The sequence below is a fragment of the Tupaia chinensis genome, unplaced genomic scaffold, assembly GCF_000334495.1.
Source record: "Tupaia chinensis unplaced genomic scaffold, TupChi_1.0 Scaffold000184_1, whole genome shotgun sequence".
Lineage (NCBI taxonomy): Eukaryota > Metazoa > Chordata > Mammalia > Scandentia > Tupaiidae > Tupaia > Tupaia belangeri.
The window spans coordinates 5,784,767-5,808,516 of NW_006159659.1; the positions used below are offsets into that span (position 1 = coordinate 5,784,767).

At 36.4% G+C, this 23,750-nt stretch overlaps 1 protein-coding gene and 1 pseudogene across 6 annotated transcripts in view; one reads left to right on the forward strand and one right to left on the reverse strand.

Annotated features, from left to right (window-relative positions):
* Window positions 1–23,750, forward strand: part of HYCC1 (hyccin PI4KA lipid kinase complex subunit 1) — a 114,976-nt gene that overhangs the window by 58,778 nt on the left and 32,448 nt on the right. For 5 of the 6 annotated variants that reach the window (XM_027771123.1, XM_014587137.2, XM_027771121.1 and 2 more), the window contains 3 exons: window positions 7,995–8,111; window positions 12,794–12,881; window positions 13,376–13,535. In XM_027771123.1, coding sequence (XP_027626924.1) covers window positions 7,995–8,111; window positions 12,794–12,881; window positions 13,376–13,535 — 365 coding nt within the window. Of the gene's footprint in view, window positions 1–7,994; window positions 8,112–12,793; window positions 12,882–13,375; window positions 13,536–23,078; window positions 23,375–23,750 lie in introns of all 6 variants that reach the window. The other variant, XM_027771122.1, reaches the window with a different exon arrangement.
* On the reverse strand, window positions 5,535–6,419 carry LOC102477965 (Golgi apparatus membrane protein TVP23 homolog B-like; annotated as a pseudogene).

A 23,750-nucleotide genomic window follows, 5' to 3' on the forward strand; every position in this document is an offset into this window, starting at 1 on the left:
CCCGGCAGGGAAAATCTCTCCAAAAAAAAAAAAAATGGTATAAAATTGGGGCCAGCAGGTAGAATGGTGGTTGAGGTGCTGGATTCCCACATGGCTGATTGTGGTTCAAGTCCTGGACCTGGCAGCTTAAACATCACAACAGATGAGTAGATAAATAAATAAATGTTTTTTTAAAATGACACATGATCAGCTGTCTTTGTTTTTCATTTTACTATGGTCTAGTAAGAACTTTGTTAGGATGAAAAGAGGTATAGGCACCAATAGTTCAAAAATACTGGTTTAAGGAGTACTGTCATAGAGCAGTTTTCATCTGTAGAACTGACAATACACTGCAAAGTCTGAGTCCTACTCTGAAGCAGTCTTAGATGGTAGGACCCATAAATGCATATACCATATATATGTATGCATGTAAATTTTTATTGAGAAAACTATATTTATCTTTTTTTTTAACTCCATGATGTTCTAATACAATGTCCTAGTAAGAATCATTGCTGATGTTTTCCTGAACTATAGATGGAAAGTTAGGAAAACAAAATGAGTCACTGTTTTTGTCTTGTGTAGCTCTAATGCACTTCATTGTAATATAATTATTTTTACATTGTGAGTAGGAAATTGCTAATATTACTAATTTCACCTAACAAGGTGAAATCAAATCCCAATAATCCTTCCACAAAGAATGCAAGTAAATGCTGGTTTTAAAAACAAAGATAAACAACTGATTTAAAAACTAGTTGTAGGATTTTGGCCAAGAAAAATTTTAGTGGAAATATGTTAATCTATGCCATAAGAAAAATTAATTCTGTGAAAATGTTCACCAAACGTAAGACAACAGATCTGTAGGAGATATCTAAGGAATTCAAAAAACTTAAGCTATTTAATTAATACTGTTAAGCCACAGAATTACAGAGGAAATTTATCAAATTTTCACTCTTTTTTAGTACAGGGTTTTTTGTTTGTTTTTAATGTTTCTTTTTTCTGTGAGAGAGAGGGAGAGGGAGATCCTCAACAGGGTTTCATCACACCTTGACCTCTCCACCAGCCTTCTAGATAGCCAGGATTGTGGGCATGGCCATGGGTGTGCCCGACATGTTCAGGTCAACAGAGATCCAAACTCCAGGCCTTCCCATGTAGCTCCAGTATCACATAGCAACGCTCTACCACCTGTATCATGTGACTGGGCCTTGTTTTTATTTTAGATTCCATATTACTATATTCTTAATGGTAAAATCTGATTATTCATTGTCTCTTGGCTCCTTTCATCATTTGACAAATGTTTTGATTAGGAAGTTTCATACATTTTAAAAACGAATATAAGAGAATTAGAAGCACTTATATCTAATCGAGCTTAGCCTAGTTTATATCTATGGAAAGGAAATTGGTTTATAGTACTGTATGCCAAGTAGTTATAAATGGTTATGTTAGTTAAAGTACAAGAACTTCTTGATGATCTCAGTGTTAGAGCAGGTTTTTCTGAAGACAAAGATGATCATAGTGTTTTATGGCTAATCCAGTCCTTTTGGTCATTTGACAATTGTTTTAGATTTCTGCTCAGTTTGCTTGTTGATGATTTTACCAAAATGATTGGATCATCAAGGAGGAAGGATACATAAATTTAACCAGAAAAATGTCAAGGCATATCTGAGCTAGATTCAGAGAAAAGTGTGTTCCTATTTTATTTGTTTTCGTTTTTAATCTTCTGATTATAATGAATTGTGGAAATAATTAAAGCAGTCTTGAACAATTTCCACTCTCCTTCTATGCATCCATTTTACTGAGCAAAATTCTGCTCAGTTGCTACAAGCTTTGCTTTCCTGTTTCAGGCCAATGGCAAGCTTGATAACCTGTGTTTTTTTCCTACATAATTCATCTCTTGAAGAAGAGATGTGAAAGCAAGCAAGAGTAGACTGAACATGTTATAGTCAACCAATTTTTATTCTCTGCTAGTACTAAACATTGTATATGGCACTCCTAGAAGGAATATACTCCTATACTCTGCTATTACGATTAAGTAGCATTTGCTAGCATATACCAAAGTCCTTGAGTTTGAGGAAATAATTTCCTTATTTTCTTATTGTTGGACATCTCTTTTAATGTAAGACTGTTTAACAAATGACATATCTTGATCTTTGATGTGGAATATAAGTATTAAAGATGAAACTGTACTAAGCTATTATGTTGAATGGTTTCCCATTATCTAGGGAACACCCATGGTTTTGTCCAGCTGCTAAGTCATCTAACTGGCTGACTTGAATTTGGACTGCTGTGAATTCCTGATTGATATATTTGTCCCTGTGCCCCCTCTTCACTTCTGGGCCAGTCTTCCTGAATACCTGCACAAACTTCTTATTTTCTCTCCATTAAGAACACCTTTGTGAGAATAAGCTACTCTACAGATTAATTTTGTCCTGACTAGTAAAATAGTATATGTGTTGATGATATATATGTAATTATATGAATTTATCATGTAATACATTTTAGTAAACGACAGCTCATCCAACAGACAGCTCATCCAATAAATGACAGCCTTCATATTATTGTGCCCCAGCAATGAACACATACTCACTATGGATATGCAGCTTTGCTTGTTTGCTTACTTTTCTCACCTGTTTGCCATTACTGTGCCAATAGTTCTAAAACATATCTGATATTAAGTCAGTCCTTACTGAAAGAACCTGTGGCCAGTTTTTTTTATTGCTTATATTTTTATTTGGAAACTTCTTTTTACCTATCTAAATATCGTCCATTACCACACCCATTTACAATAATCTTTTCTCCAACTACTTGAGCATAATTTTTGTGTATGGTTTTCACTGTGGAAAACAACAGAAGATACAGCCTTTACTAAGCTCCTAATTACAAGGAGCAGAAGAGTGAAGAAATCAGACCATTTCTGTTGCAACTAACTGATATCTACACCAAACTAGGTTATACCAAAGGGACTTTTTCATGGTTTTCTGTACTTGGGAAGAGTTGGAACTAGCCTCAGGCTCTGGTGGATCCAGAGGTTCAGATGTTCATAGGATATTCTCTCCCATCTCATCTTTATTTGTTATTTTAGTTTTCTTTTTGAGCATAAACTTTTTCCATGTAGTAAGAGCAATGACTTCAGGCAGCTAAAAGCTTATTACATTGTTTACCTTTAGTGACCTCAGTACAAAGAATATCATCTCTGCAGCTTTAGTATAGAAAATGATTCAACAAAGGGCCATAATTGTACCAGCCTGAGGCTTCTACACACCCCTCTCGGGCCATGGTGAGTAATAGTAGTATTGAAAGAGTACTATATCAGGTTAGATATAGGTTTGGTTGTTTCAACAGAGAGAACCAATGGTAACCTGAATGAAGTGGACATTAATTTGTCCCTCACAAAAAAGTCCAAGCTGGTAGATGGTCTGGGAGTACATTGGCTATGTTTCCAATGTGTTTGAGCTTCTTTTACCTTGGGATCCCCCATTCCCTGGGGGGTTACCCTCATCTGTATGGTGGCAGATCATTACTATAATATTATACCCACCTTCTATCCTGCAAGCAGGGCAAGAGAATGGAAGGAGTGTGGCTGGGTTTCTTTTCTTTTCTTTCTTTTTTTTTTTTGTTTTGTTTTTTGTTTTTAAAGAGAGATTTTTGCTATAGGGCACATGCACTTGCCAGAAAGACAGCGAGACAGAAAGCAAGAAATCACCCCCCAGTGAGGATAGCCACACCACAATCCCTTCTCCATTCTCCTCTTGGGATATTGGACACACACACAAATGCGCCCAGTGTAAATTTTAAGCCACTGGGTCTAGGACTCAAACCGAGGTCTACTACATGGGAGTCAAGCGATGTAACCTTTACATTATTTGCTGATCCCTGTGTGGCTGTTTTTTAAGGGTACAATCTAGAACTTTTGACACTTACTACACAGTCTCCGTGATTGGATTGTGAATCTGGTACACATCTTTCTTCTACATCCTTAGTGTCCAACACAGTGTCAATGTTTAATAAACCTTTACTAAATGAATAATGAAGAATCCTGTCATTCATTCATTTATTGGGTCTCTGTTATTTACTACCATGTCTATTATAAAGGTGAAAGAGAAATTCTCTGAGTGTGCTTCTTTAGATAAGAAGAGTAAGAGGAGTCTCTTTCTAGTTTGGGTGTAAATTTTTGTAATTCCAAACAAAATTTGAGTTGATTTTATTTTATATGCAGCTAATTTTTCTGTTGTTCCCTGCTTACTTTTTATTCTTGGTTCTAAGAGTTCTGAGATCCACTCAATATAACATGAATTTATATTTTTTAAATGTTGGTTTGAATTAATGACATTCTCAAGGGGAGATTTTTAAAACAGTCTGTGCTCTACTTGGGCATTTTTAAATAAAGGCTTAGCTTTATTAAACATAGGCAATACTACATTTCAGTTAATGACTGCAGGGAGAGGATTGGAGTGGGTAAATAGTTATAGTCTGTTGGCTAGTCCTGTATTAAATGAAGGTTGATCATATCAATACAACATATAATAAGCAGATATAAGCAGAAAGCAGATATTTTCTATTACACTTATTTATCAAAAGTGGAAACTATTTTATTTATTTATTTACTTTGCTTTATAAACAGTAGGATTTTATACAAAGTTATACACCTTCAGAGCAATCAACCCAATAGATACTTATTCAGTTGAACCAAACATTCTTAAAATTTTTTTTTAACAATTTACAAATACATTCTCAATATAATCTGCTGATTCAAAGGACTCCAACAAAGTTTACAGTACCTATAATGAAATTTATAGATGCTTACAACAGTTTGTAGATTGGGTTAGTTTACAGTTATATATATTGCTTTTCTTTAAGAAGTACCATTAATACAAATGTGTGATTTACAATATCCCCATTATAGCAAGGAAAAGAAAATAGACTCAGAATAAAATATCTTTCAGGTATTTATTATGTTAAGTATTTAAATTTTTATTCTCATTATGACATAAGAACTATAATCTTTTAGTGGGAAAGGATAGATATTATTAGCCCAACAGTCATTTAAGAGTGTCCGGGAAGTTCCTAAGTAAAATTTGGCTATCTATTCCATCGAGCAGCAATCTTTGAGTAACCCATAAACATAACTATTAAGATTCCATTTATATTAATTGGGCCTTGAGTAAATGACTTGTTACAAATAAACAAAATTTTGGAAACTAGTTAACACCACTGACCCAAATGTGGTTTTTCACTTGCTTGGGTATGTTTAAGAAATTTCACCATGAAGTACATATTTTAAAGTAACAATTATTTCTAACCTACACATAAGGTCAAAGTGCTCACTCTTAACGTGGAAGCAAAACTTACCTCTGAAAATAATCTACAGAAATGAAAACATAGAGCTTTGAGATAAACTAAGACCATCTTCCTATGTTCTGTGGATCAAAATACAAAGGTCTTAAGCAGAAAAACAGCCCAACACTCTTCTTTGCAACTGGACTGAGCTCTAAAAGAGCCAGTCAAAAATCTCATCGTTTATTTCCCAATGTAATAAAACACATTAGCTTTCTGACTATTCAGGAATTCTTATCATCTCCAGTGCTTTGTCTTAAAAACTGCTTTCTGGGACCAGCAGGTGGCGTAATGGCTATGTCGCTGGACTCCCATGTAGTCAACCGTGTTTCGAGTCCCAGACCCGGTGGCTTAAATTTATGCCAGGCACGTGTGCGTGCGTGCCCAAGATCCCAAGAGGAGAATGGAGAAGGGATTGTGGCGTAGCCATCCCCTCAAGGGGGGTGATTTCTCGCTTTCTGTCTCTCTCTCTCTCTGTGTCTTTCTAGCGAATGCATGCACCTATAGCAAAAACATCTCCCCTAAAAACAAAACATAAGAAAACAAAAAAACTGCTTTCCAAGATAAGAAGTAGCCATACTGACGAAATTCTTCCTGCTGCCCACTTTACACCTGATGTAACCATACAGGTTGGCACCTGTAGCACCACACCCACACAATAACCACCACCAGCCACTTTACTCTGAAGGAGAAAAGAGCACTAGATGCAAAAACCACCCACAGCACTGAGTGGGCAAAAGATTCTTGATTCAGCCTCTGAAACAGTTTTACTCTCTTGAGAGGATGTCTTCCTGAACTTAACACCCAGTGGCTCTTTCCATCTTCATTAATATGATTCCACCAGCATCGGCCAACCATTAGTCCACCTGTGCTATTCCTCACTGCCCAAAAGTCACATGATAACAAGATAATCATTACCATACAGGCAATAAGCCTTCTGCTGAGCAATCCATAGAGAAGATAGACTATGATTGCACTGACTTGAAAGAATAAATGGAAAAATGATGACACTGGATGTATGATTTTGGATTTCTTTGGTCTATTGTCTCTTCTTTAGCATCAAACAGTGAACTATCTTCAGTGACATCAGTCCCATCCTGCTGCAACATGGTGGCCCTGTGCCAGCCCCCTTATTTATTTTAAAAACAGTGATTTTGATGATAGAAAAATTTAGAAAATACATATAAATATAGAAAATAAAATAGGCTTGTAATTCCACAGATTAGAGATAACAATGACTGTGTACATTTTCTTTTTTGCAGTGACACATACTATAGGCCTCTTTGTTTATTTCAAAATGGGATTATGCTGCATGAGAGTTTTTTGTTTTGTTTTTACAGTTTTTTGCTGTAGTTAAAATAGACTTTTGAATATCATGTTTAATTGCATCAGTGATTCCAATGATTTATGTGATTGTTCCCTTGTCTTGAACTTTTAAGTGGCTTCCTATTCATTATTATAAATACTCCTTAACTGTAGTACTCTTTAAACATTCATCACTGTAATAAATTACTTCTTTACATTTCAGATTTTTTTTAGTAGCTCTTTTTTAAAAAATTGAAAAATCTTTTGATCTTTTTTAGGATTCTATTTTGATATCATGCAAAGAATATGATTATTTTCTTGTTTTTTAAATATTTTTGCATTAAACTTTTTGTTTGTGGGACCAGCAGAATGGTTACATCATTGTATTCCCACATAGTCAACTACTTTTCAAGTTCTGGACCCAGTAGCTTGAAACTCATGCCAGGCATGTGTGTATATGTGCCCAAAATCCCAAGAGGAGACTGGAGGATAAGGGATTGTGGTGTGGTTATACCCCCTGGGGAGGGTGATTTTTCGCTTTCTGTGTCTATCTCTTTGGCAAGCACATGTGCCCTATAGAAAAAAATCTCTCTTAAAAATTTTTGTTCATTTGTTTTTGCCATAAGGTCTGTGCACTTGCCAAAGAGAGACAGAGAAAGTTAGTGAGAGGGAAAGTGAGAAATCACTGTCCAGTGGTGACAACCATGCTGCAATCTCTTCTCCATTTTCCTCCTGGGATTTTGGGCATGCATACACACACACACACACACACACACACACACTTGGTGCAAGTTTCAAGCTGAGGGATCTGGGACTTGAACCACAGTTGGCCACATGGGAGTTCAGTGCCTTAAACACTACGCCACCTGCTGGACCCAATATTACATTTTTTAGTGTATCTAAAATTTATCCTGGTGTACTATACAAAGTTTGAGCCTAATTTATAGTGTTTTTTTCAGATCTTGCACTTTGTGGTCAAAAACCACATAGAGTACTATACCATGGATCTATTTATAGAAAATAGTACAAAATTCATGTAATTTATGCCAATGTAAATAGTACAAAATTCCATTCCATGTAATTGGTTCTGTGGTCGACAAAAATTACTAACAACTGAATTGACCAAAATTAGTGAACCCACAGTATGTGAATCTGGTTTATTTAATATATAAACATACCTCTAACTTTACATTTTTTTCCAGTCTAACTTACTTAGGCAATGTTACAGACAAATGTTCAGTTTGGAAAGATTCTTTGTTTCTTAGACAGTAGGTGTGTTGTGAGAGTATACTTAGTTGGCTTATAAATGTTAAAAAAAGAAACTGCTTAAATTTTTTACCAATATTATAAATATATTTATCTTGTTTTTTTTTTTCTAGAATCTGTGTTTGTGGATATCCTCGACAACATGTAAGAAAATACAAAGGTATAAGTAGCAGGATACCACTTTCTTCAGGATTCATGGTACAGATGTTGACAGGGATTTATTTTGCCTTGTAAGTTTATTTTATCTACATAGCCAACCTTCGATCTCTTTGGAAAGTTATAGTCTATTAATCTATTGTTTGTATACTATAATCTCAATAGATAAAAATCAACTTTTTAAAAAACAATATGAATCAATATGTTGATAATAGTATTATTATTTAAACATATCTTTTAAAGTTCTGAAGAATTTGTAACCAGCAAACACTTCATCATCATTCAAGGAGAGAATGAAAATTAGTACACTCAAATACATCCATGGATAGTCACATTTTTTATTACTTCTTTTTTTTTTTTGCTATAACTTCCAAATAGCTTTTCTTTCCTTTTTTTTTTAATAATTATTTTATTTTTATTTATTCATTCATTTATTTTTTTTTAATTTGACCAGAGAGAGACAGAGGTTGAGAGTGAGAGAGAGAGGAAGTGAGAAAGCAAGCCACCAGATTCAGGACTCAAACCCTGGTTGGCCATATGGGAGTGTTCAGTGCCTTAATCACCACACCACCTGCTGGTCCCATCCAAATAGCTTTTCAATCCCAATGAATATTTTCTCTGTTTACAGACATTTAACTCTTATTTTCTTCTTTTGCCAAAGGATATGTATACTCACCAGAGACAGAGAGAGAGAGAGAGAGAGGGAGAAAGCACCACCTAATGGGGCGCTGCATTCCCTTTTCCATTTCTCCATCTTGTTAGGATTTTGGTCATATATGTACCAGTGCCAGGCATGTTTTTCAAGCCACCAAGACTGTGACTCAAACCTCATGGTGAACCCTGTGGTATCTAGTTCCATTAACCACTAGGCCACAGGACTGGAACAAAAATTGTAGCTCTTAAAAAACATTTTAGGGGGAACCAGCAGTTAGCGTAATGGCTATGTCGCTGGACTCCCACGTAGTTGACCGCGGTTTGTGTCCTGGACCCGGTGGCTTAAAACTCACGCCGGGCGCGTGTGCGTGCGTGCCCAAGATCCCGAGAGGAGAATGGAGGAGAAGGGATTGCGGCGTGACCATCCCCCCTGGGGGGGGGTGATTTCTCGCTTTCTGTCTCTATGTCTCTCTCTGTCTGTCTGGCGAGCGCACGCGCCCTACAGTGAAAATCTCTCAAAAAAAAAAAAATTTTAGGGAGCCGACAGGTAGCGTGGTGGTTAAGGGCGCTGGATTCCCACATGGCCAACCACGGTTCAAATTCCAGACTTGGCAGCTTGCTTTCTGGCTTCCCCTCTCTCACTTTCTCTCTCTCTCTCTCTCTCTCTCTCTCTCTCTCTCTTGCTCTGTCCCTCTCTGATCAAATTACAATAAATAAAATAAAATTTTAGAGACTCTTTGATCAGAAATAGTTTGTTTTTAATTTACTATTAATTTGTAATGTTGGTGCTCAGTTTTGCCTATTGAATTAGATTACAATATTTTTCTTTGGATTCTTTTACTTTGTGATTCACTCATTACACATATCTTATTGTACATTGTAGTATAACCACTTGATACTTTCATTTTTCCTAATAGATTGTAAGATTCTTGATTGATGGCAGAATTTATGGTCTGTGGCCCAAATCTAGTCTGCTGTCAGTTTGTCAAGTCTTACTGAAACGCAGTCATGCCTGTTGGCTTACATATTATGTATGGCTGCTTTTGTGCTACAGTGACAGTTTTCTGACCTCTGTGTTAGACTATTAATATTGTCCCACAGCTCTTGGATGCCCTGATCAATTTTCTCTTTTTTCCTTTATTTTTTCAGTGTAATTCCTCTTGAACTGTCTTCTTTTGACTATGTCAAGTCTACTAATAAGGCCACTATAAGCATCCTTCATCTCTGTTATATATTTTAGCCTGTTATTCAATCCTTTCATTTTCTTTCTTTCTTTTTTTTTTTTTTTTAGAGAGAGAGATTTTTGCTGTAGGGTGCATGCACTCGCCAGACAGGGAGAAAGAGACAAAGAGACAGAAAGTGAGAAATCACCCCCCCCAGGGAGGATGACCACACCACAGTGTCTTCTGTTCCATTCTCCTCTCAGGATTTTGGGCATGCATGCACCTGTGCCCAGCTTGAGCTTCATGCCTCTGAGTCCAGGACTGGAACCATGGTTGGCCATGTGTGAGTCCCGTGACATAACCATTGCACCATCTGTTGGTCCCTCATTCAATTATTTCTAATAATTTTCATCTCTCTGCTGAAATCTCTATCTGTTCATGCATGTTGTCCATGTCTTCTGCAAAGCCTTTACTATATTATTCAGCTATTTTAATTTTTCTGATTCCAACATCTGGAATTTTATTTATTATTTTATCTCTTGACATTAGGTTGACCTCCTTCACCCCACCCTCTTTATCTGTGCTTTGTAATTTCTGATTGTCATATTTTTTGTTCAGGGTTAGGACTGTAGAGTCTAAGGTAAATATGTCTGGAAGTGAGCATACCTCTTTCTTCTAGGCTGCTAATAGAGTTATTGGCAGGAGTGAGCTGGAGTTGGATATTAGGTTGCTATGGTTACCTTCAGGAAATCACCACCTTCAGATTCTTCTAGTATTGCTTGATACTTAAGGTGGGAGCTGGATTGCTGGAGGGTTTTTCTCAATACTCCTGCTCCATCCTCAGTTTTCAGCCTTTGTCTTATGCCGGCACCTCAGAGAGATTCTCTCCCCTTGTTTTTGCCCCTTTTCCTGCAGAAGAGTATTTGTTGCTTATATCTAGCTGTGTACTGGTTTGGTGGTGTGAAGAGGAAGACAAGGGAGGATTTGGTGTTCTTTGTGGTACTGATTCAGACCTTAGTTCTAGGCAGACCCCATAGCCCTTCTAGTTGTCCTGCTGTTCCTCCTAGACCACCTCCAGTAATCTCAGCATAAAATGAGGTATTTTTTGTTTTGTTTTATTTCCCTTGTGGTTAAAGAGTGTGCTGCTCTTTCTCTCAAAGGCTTTAAAACTTTTGTTTCAAATTTTAAAAGAATCTGGCTAGTCTTTGTCTCTTTCCTGCATGGCTGGCCATAGGAGGCTGGGTGGCCCCTGGGCCTCCACCATCAAGCGCAAGCTTTCCCTTGTTCCCTGCCCTTTTCCCAGTTTGTCTTGTGAGTGCTTAAAGGAGGTTCATAGAGAAGAGCCTGTAAATGTGTATCAGTTCCCCTTAGGTGCTCCCAGAGATTCTATACTCTCATGCTAGGCCATGAGCCAACTTCTTGCATGTGGACTTTTAGAAATCTGTTTAAAATTTTTACAAAATTCTTACCTACTTGTATTGCAGTCCTTAAAGGCATCTGTCCACTCCTAGAATACTGCCACAGGAATGAGTTTTCTATTTGACCTCAACTCTTTGATGGATTCCTGAAAAGTTCTGACTTTGTAGATTACCTGTCTTTATCTTGTTTTCAGGACAGGAGCAAGGTTCATTGCAACTTTTTAGGTCTCACTTGCACTTTTTTCTTTTTTCATTTTCTATTTTTATTTATTTATTCAGTTTTTGCTATGGAGGGTGTGTGCTTGCCAGAGAGAGAGAGAGAGAAAGAGAGAGAGAAAAATCACCCTCCTACCCGCCCCCCAGGAGGGATGGCCAAACTGCAATCGCTTCTCCATTCTGCTCTTGAAATTTTGGGCATGCACACACATGCTCCCATTATGTTTTTCAACCTACCCGGTCCAGGACTTGAACTGCTCAAGTGTCCATATGGAATCTAGCTGCCTTACACGCCATGCCACTGGCTGGCCCTTGCTTCCTTTCTTGATGTAATTTACACTTCTTTATTTTGTTGGTAAATGACTTAGTGATTATTTATTTGTTTTTGTCATTTAGCATTTTTTTAATAAAAGGTTTTTTACATATCTTTGAAAATTTCGCATAAAATTATGCACTCTTTTTTCATCCTTTTTGCATATGTATCACATGAACTTCTAAATGACAACGAAAATACAAAGAAGTAACCACTCAGGGTACTTCAAGCCACAGTCGTTGTAGATTCTCTTTAAAAACTGTGGGAGTTACAGAGTAATTTGACCATAAAGTGTTCTGAATAGTTATTCTAAGGTATATAATTTATTATGCTCTGACTTGCTTTGAAAATATAAAATGCTTTAAAATTACCTTAGCTTTTTTGATTCTGTTCTATATATAACTAATATGATCTGTTATTTTCCTTATTAAAGATAAACAGTTTCTCATCATATTTTGTTCAATTATATTGCTTAAAATTAAATTGATTAGAAATACTTACACTTTCTGGGGCTGGCAGGTGGTGTGGTGGTTAAAAGTGCTGGACTCCCACATGGCCAACTGCAGTTCAAGTCCTGGATCTGGTGGCTTGCTTTTTCACTTTCCCTCTCTCTGATCAAACTGAAAAATAATATTAATAACAATAAGTAAAATTAAATAAAATAATTTTTTTTTTTTTGGAGAGGTTTTTGCTATAGGGTGCGTGCGCTCACCAGGTAGACAGAGACATAGAGACAGAAAGCGAGAAATCACCCCCCGGGGGGATGGTCACACCGCAGTCCCTTCTCCTCCATTCTCCTCTCGGGATCTTGGGCACGCACGCACACGCGCCTGGCGTGAGTTTTAAGCCACCGGGTCCGGGACGTGAACCACGGTTGACTATGTGGGAGTCCAGCGACATAGCCATTACGCTAACTGCTGGTTCCCAATAAAATAACTCTTAAAAAAAAAGAAATAATTACACTTCTTCATTTAATTCATTTGCTTTTATAGTTACAATGGAGAATGGGATCTAGCTCAAAAAGCATTGGATGATATTATATACAGAGCCCAGCTAGAATTATACCCAGAGCCATTGCTGGTAGGTGCTTCACTTATTTATGTGAATTTTATCATTTATGATTTCTGAGTTTAGAATTGTAAATTGAGAAGTAATCATGCATAGTGATTAATATGTCATTAATACTCATTCTCTTGTTATATTCAGAAAGTTTTACACTTAAAAGGTATACATAATAAAATCTGCAAATTTCATTTAATAACTCCCTAAATACTTAATCATCTTTAACTTATTAGAATGTTCTTAAAACGCTTGAACTGCACTTATTAATTAGCATTAAACATTTGGAAATCTAACATTTTGAAATTTTTAACTTCGTTACTTACATATAATTTTTAACCATAACTTTCCTACTGAGCTTTTACTTCTTATCCTAGAGAATGTAAATATCTGATGAAATACCTTGGAGAGAATATTCTTTTTATGAACCTGTTTACATTTAGCATCATGTTTTATCTAAGGATAAAATAATGCATCTATTAACGTCAATCTTAAACCATATTTTTCCTTCTTAGGTTGCTAATGCAATAAAGGCTTCCTTGCCTCATGGTGCCATGAAATCTAGTAAAGAAGGTACAAGGTGTATTCAAGTTGAAATTACACCAACTTCTTCTAGAATATCAAGAAATGCAGTAACCAGCATGTCAATAAGAGGTCATAGATGGAAAAGACACGGTAAGAAATATGTCACTCTTCAAATTAGACCATCCTTGACTCACTTTTTCCTCTGTACTTCTGGTGCTATTAACTTCTAGCTTTAGTAAATAGTACCATAATAGCCTGGAAAAAAGAGCTATTGAGTCACCCTTTTCTCTTAATTTAATATCTAGGAGTGATAGACAAAAAGAAAACAGAGCCTCTTATGTTACATGTATGAATGAAGTTATTTTGAAGTGGAATTAACTTAAATTTTTATTTCAGTAGAGTAGGAGAGTAGGAAAAATTCACTTAAAATTATTCATACATTTTGGATTTCTTGTCATAAGTATTATAAATATTTATTTCTCAACTAATTTCTTAGCAGGTAAACTTGCACATTGAAGTAGAACTAATAGGGACTTAAAACATTTTGTCTAGGCTTCTGGTAAAGAATGCCATAGTATTGATGCAGCACAAGGCTTTTCTATTTTCTTAGTTAATTTTCTTTCAATACTGTTTGTTTTAATGTTCCTTCTCAACTGCTTCATTTTATTATTTTAAGATTTTACTGAAAGCTAATTTCATTCACCATGGCTACCTTAATGCTTTTCCAGGCTCTTCCCTTTTCTTATAATTTGTAATTTTTTATTTAATTTTTTGATTCTTTTTTGAAACTTCCCTCCTACTAGAATTTATTATAGTGGCAAGAATCAGTGTAAGAAGAGGATTACTTTCACCTTTCTTAGAAGGTAACCCTTGGACGGAAAACAAAAAGCCATTTTTTTGTCCACACAAACTTGTTTTAGGGGTAAAACAAAATTCATTTTCTTATTCTTATAAAGCAAAGTAAAAATGGTAGCTCCTTTTGATATACTTGGTTCCAGTTGTCTGCATGGTCTCTGTAGAGAAAATTGGAAAGTAAGAAGAATGAGAATATTGATGATGAAATAGAAAACTGATGATCAGAGCAGTTGCTATTTTTTCCACTCAGCAAATCTAAGATTGTTCAAAAAGAGCGGTGATGAAATTATACTGCTTAATCAGTGATTTTTTTTTTTTTTTTTTTTAAAATTTAGTTGACAATTATTGAAATCTAATAGGCAAGTGTAGAAGAGGTGGTGATGTTTTCCATTAGCAAGACAAATTTTGCTACTGTTTAAATTTTTTTTTTTCTTTCTTTAAAGTTAGTGTGACAATTATTGAAATCTAATAGGCAAGTGTAGAAGAGGTGGTGATGTTTTCCATTAGCAAGACAAATTTTGCTACTGTTTAAAAGATGCATAGTCTGGGGCTAGCTCCAGAATGCAGTATAAAACACTGCTCAAGAGAAGCTGGATCCCACATGGTGACTGTGATTCAGATCTCTGGCCTGGTCAGTCTGAAACATGCAGGGCGAGCATAAGTGCCCAAGATCCATCAGAACGGCGGGACCAGCAGTTAGTGTAGTGGCTATGTCGCTGGACTCCCACGTAGTCGACCGCGGTTTATGTCCCGGACCCGGTGGCTTAAAACTCACGCCAGGCGCATGTGCATGCGTGCCCAAGATCCCAAGAGGAGAATGGAGGAGAAGGGATTGCGGCGTGACCATCCCCCCCTGGGGGGTGATTTCTCACTTTCTGTCTCTCTGTCTCTCTCTGTCTGGCGAGCACACGGAGAACATGAGGGAGAGTGGAGCATGACCAGGCCCCGTCAAGGGTGCTTCTCTTTCTCTGTCTCTCTCACTGAGTGAAGCTAAATTGTCTACCTTCAAGATCAGGTTTTCTAGTCTCTGTTTTGACATTAATGTGAGAAATAGGGGTCAGGGCAATGAAATACTCAATTATGGTCACTGTGACCATAATTGCTCCTAAACTGTTGCTACAGGAAAGGCAAGAATAGATAGTAATTTCTTTTCCATATTACCTTCTTGATATATAGGTGGACATGTTGGTAATTGAAGGGAAAATGTAGGTCCTACTGTTAAAAAAGTGAAATATTGAAGCCTGTGTACTTGTACGTGTGTGTGTGTGTGTGTGTGTGTGTGTGTGTGTAAGAGAAGGGGTATATGTATGTATAGGCATGAATTTAACAGGAGATTTGTAATCTGTAGTAAAGCAGAAGCCACTTGCTGGAAATATTTTATAGAAAAAAATGTACGAAAACAAGAAAAAAGGATACTTGAATATTTTATCTGTTAAATTCTTTTCTTAAAAAAAGAATTATTTTATTTAACTTTATTGATTGAATTTAACCAGAGAGAGACAGAGAGAAAGCAAGAGAGTGCGAGAGAGTAAGATGCCAGGTCCTAGACTCAAACCATGATGGAACATGTGGGAGTCCAGTGCCCTTAGCCACCATGCCACCTGCAGGCCCCTTTTATCTGTTAAATTCTTATGTATCTTTCAAGTTGCATTTTGGCTGTCATTTGAGGGGCTGGCACTCTTAGGGCTATGTCCTTATTAAAGGGGCCTTCTTATCACCTGTCCCCTTATGCTTGTTCAAGTTCACAATTCCAACACTTGAGCAACATCTGTTTAGGAAAACCAAAAAATCACAGATGAAGATGTAGAAGATGATGATAAAAAGCTAGTCAGGTTCATGGAGCAGCTTTGAACACAGCATACCCCTCTTTTTTACCACTCTCCCATCTTGTGCATTCCTTTTTTCCAATAGACTCTAAAATATTCCTAGTCTAAGGTTCTGATTTGTCTCCCCAAGTAGGCTGCATTCTCCCATTTAGGGCATTCTAGGCTTTCTTTCCTAGGCCAGTATTTTTCATTAAGTTACCAGGTTCTGCTGAATGAAAAGCACTTTTGTTTTCCATCCTCATGGTGCTGATTCCTGCTCTGGCATGTTTATAGCTCTAGGCTTTACCTGGCCCTGGCTTCTCGTGCTAAAGATGAGTGTCTTTGCTGTAGTTCTTAAATATGTAGATAGTCCTTAAGTTACGAACAGATTTTAAGTTTAATTTTTATTTATGTATTATATTCTATGTATTATACATACATATAAATTATAACAAAATTTATTCATACTTATTCATACATTCCGTTAGAAACAGTGTTAAAGTTCTTATAGATGCCATGGGTACCTACAGAAGCTTTTTATCCCATTTATATATAAATATTTTATTTTTCCTGAGAGATTTTTGCTATAGGGCACATATACTTGCCAGAGAGACAGAAAGTGAGAAATCACCCTCTGGGGGGATGGCTACGGCACTATCCCTTTTCCATTCTCCTCTTGGGATTTTGGGCATGCACACACATGCACCCAGCATAAGTTTTAAGCCACTGGATCTGGGACTCAAACTGCAGTCAGCCACGTGCAAGTCCAGCACCTTTACCACTATGTACCTGCTGGTCCATATGTATGTATTTTTAATAGTTGCAGGCTATTTAATTATTGTTGGTATTTTGCTTTTATTTACTTTACAGTGTCAGACATTTCTCCGTGTTCTTCTAGTAATTCCAATTATTTTAATGGCTACATAATATATACCATATTGGGGACCAGCAGTTGGCGTAATGACTATATCGCTGGACTCCCATGTAGTCTACTGTGGTTCAAGTCCCGGACCCGGTGGCTTAAAACGCTGGGGGCACGTGTGTGCATGCCCAAGATCCCAAGAGGAGAATGGAGGAGAAGGGATTGTGGCATGGCCATCCCCCCTGGGGGGTGATTTCTCTCTTTCTGTCTGTCTGTCTCTCTCTTCTTTCGAGTGAGTGTATGTGCCCTATAGCAAAAAAAAAAAACTCTCCAAAAAAAAAAAAAGAAAGAAAAAAAATACGTATATCACATTGAGTTAATATTCCATCATTGATTTAACCTTTTCCCTAATATGTTAAATAATTTGTTTCTAATTTTTGCTATTATAAATAACTCCTATAAGCCATAGCATAATGAATATAGATAACATTTTTCTTTAATCAAATAGAATAAATTATGAACATAAAATGATTGGATTAAAATGTATGGATTTATTCACTATTTTATAGCCTTTACTATATCTATGCCTTTTAAATTGTGAAGGAATATCTACGACTTTATTTCAGGGTTTACTCCATAATACTTTTTAGAATTAGTGTCAAAATTGTATGATGTAGGCATGTAAAGTACAGATTATTTTCTAAAGCTTAAGCTTATTTTATTATTTTAGCAAGTAAGTTTGTGAGTGCCTAGTGTCATCACCAGGCTCGTTTAGACTCATAAAGTACTTGAGTACAGAGATGTGTGAATTCTGTGAGTAAATAAATTGCTGGGCCTGATGGCTTGAAGATCACTCTGGGCACATGCGTGTTCATGCCCAAGATCTCAAGAGGAGAATGGAGGAGAAGGGATTGTGGTGTGGCCATCCCTTTGGGGGGTGATGTCTCACTTTCTCTGTCACTGTTTCTGTCTCTCTCTCTGGCAAGCGCATGTACCCTAAGGCAAAAACCTCTTTTAAAAAAATACAGTGTCACCTTTAGTAAATAGGACAGCTATCACTTAAGTAAAAGTAACAGGATAATTTCATGAGTGACATAATATAATAGATATTTGGAATTATAAAATTACATTTCAGAGAAATAGCTTTTTATATTTTAACTTAATTTTCCATTTTAATGATATTTGCAATTTGCTGCACTTTTTTCCCCTCAAATCTGGAGGAAAATTTTAATGAAATAATTAGAGTACATTTGAGAACCAATTTGGAAATGTTTACTCTCCTTATTTTGGGGTATAGAGAGAACTTTACCTGTTTATACACATGGAGGTTATACAAATAAAATATTCTCTGAGAATATAAACTCTTGAGAAGCTTCTCTTTGGACTTTTTAAAATTTTTCAAAGTATTTGAAGTTAGATGCAAGGTCTTTATTTGTTTGTTAGTTTCATATGTAGGGACTAATCATGACTTCTGTTGCATAGATATTTAAGTCCCACTTATTCTCCCTTAAAGCATCTGATACATAATTTACTTAAAGAAAGGATTACCTTCTCAGCTATGTACGTTGTCATCTAGATAACATAATGAGCTATAGATTTTATTTTTCCTTCTGAGAGAGAAAGAGACAGAGAGAGAGAGAGACATCCCCAACAGAGTCTTTATGCCATGATCCAACTCCAACATCAGCCAGCCAGGATCACAAGCATGTGTGCACACAAGTAGCATGTATTAGAGGGACCAGCAGTTAGCGTAATGGCTATGTCGCTGGACTCCCGTGTAGTGGCCCGCAGTTGGAGTCATGGACCCGGTGGCCTAAACTCACGCTGGGCGCATGTGCGTGCATGCCCAAGATCCCTAGAGGAGAACGGAGAAGGGTGTGGCCATCCCCCCAGGGTGTGATTTTTCGCTTTCTCTCTCTCTGTCTCTCTCTCTCTGTCTGGCAAGCACACGCGCCCTATGGCAACCCCCCCCCCCATAAAGAAAACACAACAACTAGCATGTATTGGAAAACCTTAGGATATGAACCCTGGACCTTCTCATATAACTTAAACATCATAGAGCACTGCTTTACTGCATTGCTACCATGGCTGGCCTATAGATTTTTTTTAAAGAATTATTTATTTAATTTTATTTACTCATTCATTCATTCATTTTAATTTAATCAGAGAGAGAGAGAGAGAGAAAGTGAGAAAGCAAGCCACCAGGTCTGGGACTTGAACCATGGTCAGCCATATGGGAGTGTCCAGCACTCAAACCACCATGCCATCTGCTGGCCCCTGGCCTATGTATTTTTAAAGAAGATATTTTTACTAAACTACCTTTAAATATGGCTGCTTCACTTCTCCAAAACAGCTTTTGCTTTTCTTCACCTTCTGTAATTTACTATAATCATAAATTATATGTTATTTTTAAGTACTACATTCCCAGCTTGTCCTTCTCATGTCTTCTGCCTGGTTTTTCACCTTTATTTATTCTAATAATAGCTTCATCTCCTACAAGAGATTCATTCAACTCATCAAACAAACATTTATTGGGTAATTACTATACACAAGCTATTTTTCTAGGTGCTAGATATACAGTAATGATCAGACAAAAATCTCTGTCCTCATGGAATTTACTTCTAGCAAACAAGATAAGTAAATAAATAAATTATAGGTTCAAAATTGGTAAGTACAATCAAGAGAAAACAAAATAGGGAAGAATTCATTCAACTCATCAAACAAACATTTATTGGGTAATTACTATACACAAGCTATTTTTCTAGGTGCTAGATATACAGTAATGATCAGACAAAAATCTCTGTCCTCATGGAATTTACTTCTAGCAAACAAGATAAGTAAATAAATAAATTATAGGTTCAAAATTGGTAAGTACAATCAAGAGAAAACAAAATAGGGAAGAGACTATATAATATAATCCGAGATTCTGAAACTTTTTATGAACTTTTTACTGAAAAAGATGTTTTTGAGAAAAGACCTGAAGGAAGTAAGGAGATGAACCATTCATCTGTCTTTGGAAGAACATTCTAGAATAGCCCAGAAACAAGTAAGAAAGTGTGTGGGGGGAGATTGGGTCACAGAGTTACATGGGTGAAGAAATCAGAGGTAACAGGGAACAAGGTCATATAAAAAATATTTGTTTGACTTACATAATTATCTTTTTTTATTCTGTAATTTTCCTGAGAATTATATTTCTGTTTTATCTAGCTCTGTACAAAGTTAATTTTTTTTAAACATTTGTTTGTTGTGATTTTCAAGCCACCAGGTCTGGCCTTATGGGAATCCAGTGCCTTAACCACCATGCACCTCCTGGTCCTGCTCTACACAGAATTACATGCAATTGAAAGATCTCATTTTTACCATCTTTGAATGATGACATACATCAATTAATGAGTCAAAGATTTGTGCTTGTGGGAAAAATATGTGATCTCACTGTTTAATTTTATCTTTTTTTAAAAAACAAATTAATATCATTGCTTCTTAAGCAGCAGGGATTTTGTTTTTGTTTTTGTTTTTGTTTTGCTATAGGGCATGTATGTTTACCAGAGAGAGGGGAAGAGAGAGAGAGACAAAGTGAGAAATCATCACCTAGCCAGCGTGGCCACACTGTAGTCCCTTCTCCTCTATTTGCCTCAGGATTTGGGACATGTACATACACACACCCAGCATGTATTTTTAAGTCACCAGGTCTGGGACTTACACTATGGAATTGGCCGTGTGGAAACCAGCACCTTGACCATCATGCCACCTGCTTGGTCCAGGTAGCAGATATTTACCAATATCCCAATAACATAATTAACAGTTCAGTTGCCCAGTTCTACTTTACATAATATTCTTGTTATTTTCTAGTTTTTCTTGCATAATCCTAAGTTTTCACCATTGAAGCACCCTTAAGAGTTATAACTTTTTAAAGGTTTTCTTCCACATTCTCATTTTCTCTGGTTCTCTGTTCAGCCAAAGTAAAAGTATTTGCTTTCTGTGAAATGACCAGAAATCTAAGCAAGTAAATTAAACCTAATCAGGGGATGTCTAATTGGGGAAGAGATAAAACTTAAATGAACTCTTCTACATTGAAGAGTTAGAGTTCATAGTATGTTCTAATAGACCTTTGAAGTCAAAAAGATTTTGTTACTTACTTTCCTCACTAATTCTGTAGCTTTCTGAACTTCAGTTTCCTTGTTGTAAATGGGAATCAAATTGCCTACTTTAGAGGCTTACCAACACATTGTTTTGAGCATGTAATTGAATAATAGTATGTGAACTTTCAAAAAAACTATTTAGTGTAGTGCCATTGAGGTAAGTAATACTGTTAGTCTACCTGTGGTACTTTCAAAATTTTGTTAAATTTTAATATTTATTGGCTTTTAATGTCTGCATAACTTCCAAAGTTTATGGATTTTATTTTTCTTTGACCAAAGACCCCTTAAACACATGTTTTGTAAAGTTGCTTCTACAGTATAGATGTACAAGTCTTGGCTATCACCCAATAGCACCATGGTGATTTAACTCTCAGTTGTAGTGGCCTCTGGCATGTACCTCAATAAGAATTTAGTTAGCTTCACTTTGAAGACAACTGTTAGCAATTGAGAATAAACTTCTTGGAAATTTTTAGTCTCATTAAAGCCTTTATTAATGAGCACCCAGAAATAGCTGTGCACTGCTGTGCCCCAGCATTCTTTGGCGCCCCTAGGAAGTAAAAATTTGAATTAGTCCAAAGTTTATGAAGCTCTAGGTTAAGGGGAAGTCATTATACCAGCAAACTGGCTCACCAGTGCAGGGCAGCATGAAGCTGTGAGGAGAGGCCCTCCAGAAGTGTTTATTGCTGCTGGGTACAGAGCATCTAGGGCACCTATAACCACTTTTGTTGTAAGTTTTCAAAATTTGAGGGAAAAAAAAAAGCCATAGAACATTGGTTCCCAAACTGCATGAATCACCTAGGAGTTTTTAGAAGTCTTGATGCCCAAGTCACACCTTGTAGTAATTATAAATCAAAATGTCTAGGAGTGAGAGCCAGGCAGCAGTAGTTTCGAAAGATGCCCAGATGCATCTAAGGTGTAGCAGAGTTAGGGAAGCACCGACATATGTGATTCTAGCCTCAATTCTTGTATTCCCTGTTACTCTTTCTTAGCCTTTAGCACCAGTAGTGAGAGTCTGATAACCCTATTCCTAAAGGCATGTGAAAATACAATGTCCTTCAAGCAGGTTTGTGGTCCACATTTTTAAAAGAGTATATACTGTTTAACATAGTCTTACGTTGTTTTGAACTTTTAAGTTTCACTGCTGTTTCATTCTATATATATATTCGTGTTATCTTTTCCCATTTGTTACAGATATTTCATTGACAGCTTTCAGTAAATGCCTGATTTAAGACACAGAATAAAATCATGTCTATAGATAGTAATTAGTTTTCTTTCTTTGTTGAAAGTCCAGTAGCCTTTTCAGAAGAAAAGACCGGCCACCAATTTGTTTCCCCAAGTCTATTTTTATTTTTTGCCAGTGTAGCAATGAGCTGTTACAAACTGGCTTAAATCGATAGAATTATGAGGCTGAAGGAAATGTCTGCTTAATTATCCCTCAGCCACATTAATATTTACTAATATATAAAATAGATTTGTATGAGACGAAAGCTATACCTGTGACATCACTGACCATATTTTAAGTGAATAAGCATTTTACCAAATAGCATGGTTTACTAAGTTAGTCTCAATGTAATCTTATAAGATGTAGAATGTATATGCACAAAGGGGAATTCTGGTCACTCCGTTCCTCATGTTGACAAGAGCTAGAGTTTTGTCTTCACATCCTTAAACATTTGTTTAAGGCTTGACAGAAGTTCGGGAGGTCACAATATTATTCTAAAAACAACAGCAATTCTATTTTGGTTTTAAAAAAATTCTATTTCCTATTCCATGTGAAATATATGTGTGAAAAAGTACAGAACATTAATTGGTGCTCTGTGAATTTTTTCTTTGTCATTGATAATTAAAGGATATGTCTCCAGTGCTGTCAGAGTATTGTAAATTATGGAAGTTTTTACATTGCAAGTATTTGGCTTAATTCATTACATTTCAGTCGTCTAATTTTTGTTTTAGGTCTTTCGTTTTTCTTGTTTTGCATTTTTATTTTGTTTTGTTTTCAGCCATCATTTTGTCTTATCATCTTCAATTCTAGAGCAACCCGACAACAATAATGATACTACCGAATTGGGCATCCTTGTCATTCCTGAGATTAGTGTCACAAGTGTGGCCGGAGAGAGAACCGGGAATGGGGAAAAAGGCAGAACACTAGGAGAGATTGATGCTCAGCATATACAGGGTGTGCAGGAAACAGCCACAGACCCTAGAACTGAGAGCAAAGGCTTGCCAGAGATCAGGAGGCAAAAATCTGTAAGAAAAATGATGGAGGATGGAATAAGCTCACCTGGCAGAGTGCAGTTTTAGCAGAGCACTTTCTAGCTGCACTCCAAGGTATCTCAAGGCAAAGGGCCACTGATGCATGTTGAGCAACAGTTGCACAGTCACAAAAATTTTGCATGTCATCTATTAATCAAAATGCATGAATTAGACACCACAATTTCTCAATGACTCTTCACATCCTTTGAAATGGTCATAGCTATGTTGTCTCTGAGTGAATTGTTATGAAATCTGAGGCAGAAAATTGCTTCCAAAAGAGTTCTCTGCTCGTTTTGAAATTCTAAATTATTTTTTATCTTTGTAATTTGGCTGTCTTTGATATGAAGATAATGTATCTAGAATTTTAACACATTCGAATCAATAATATTGATGGTCTAGAATGTAGAATGCAGCCTTCTAAAATGACTCTTTAAAATAGTCTAATAGCATT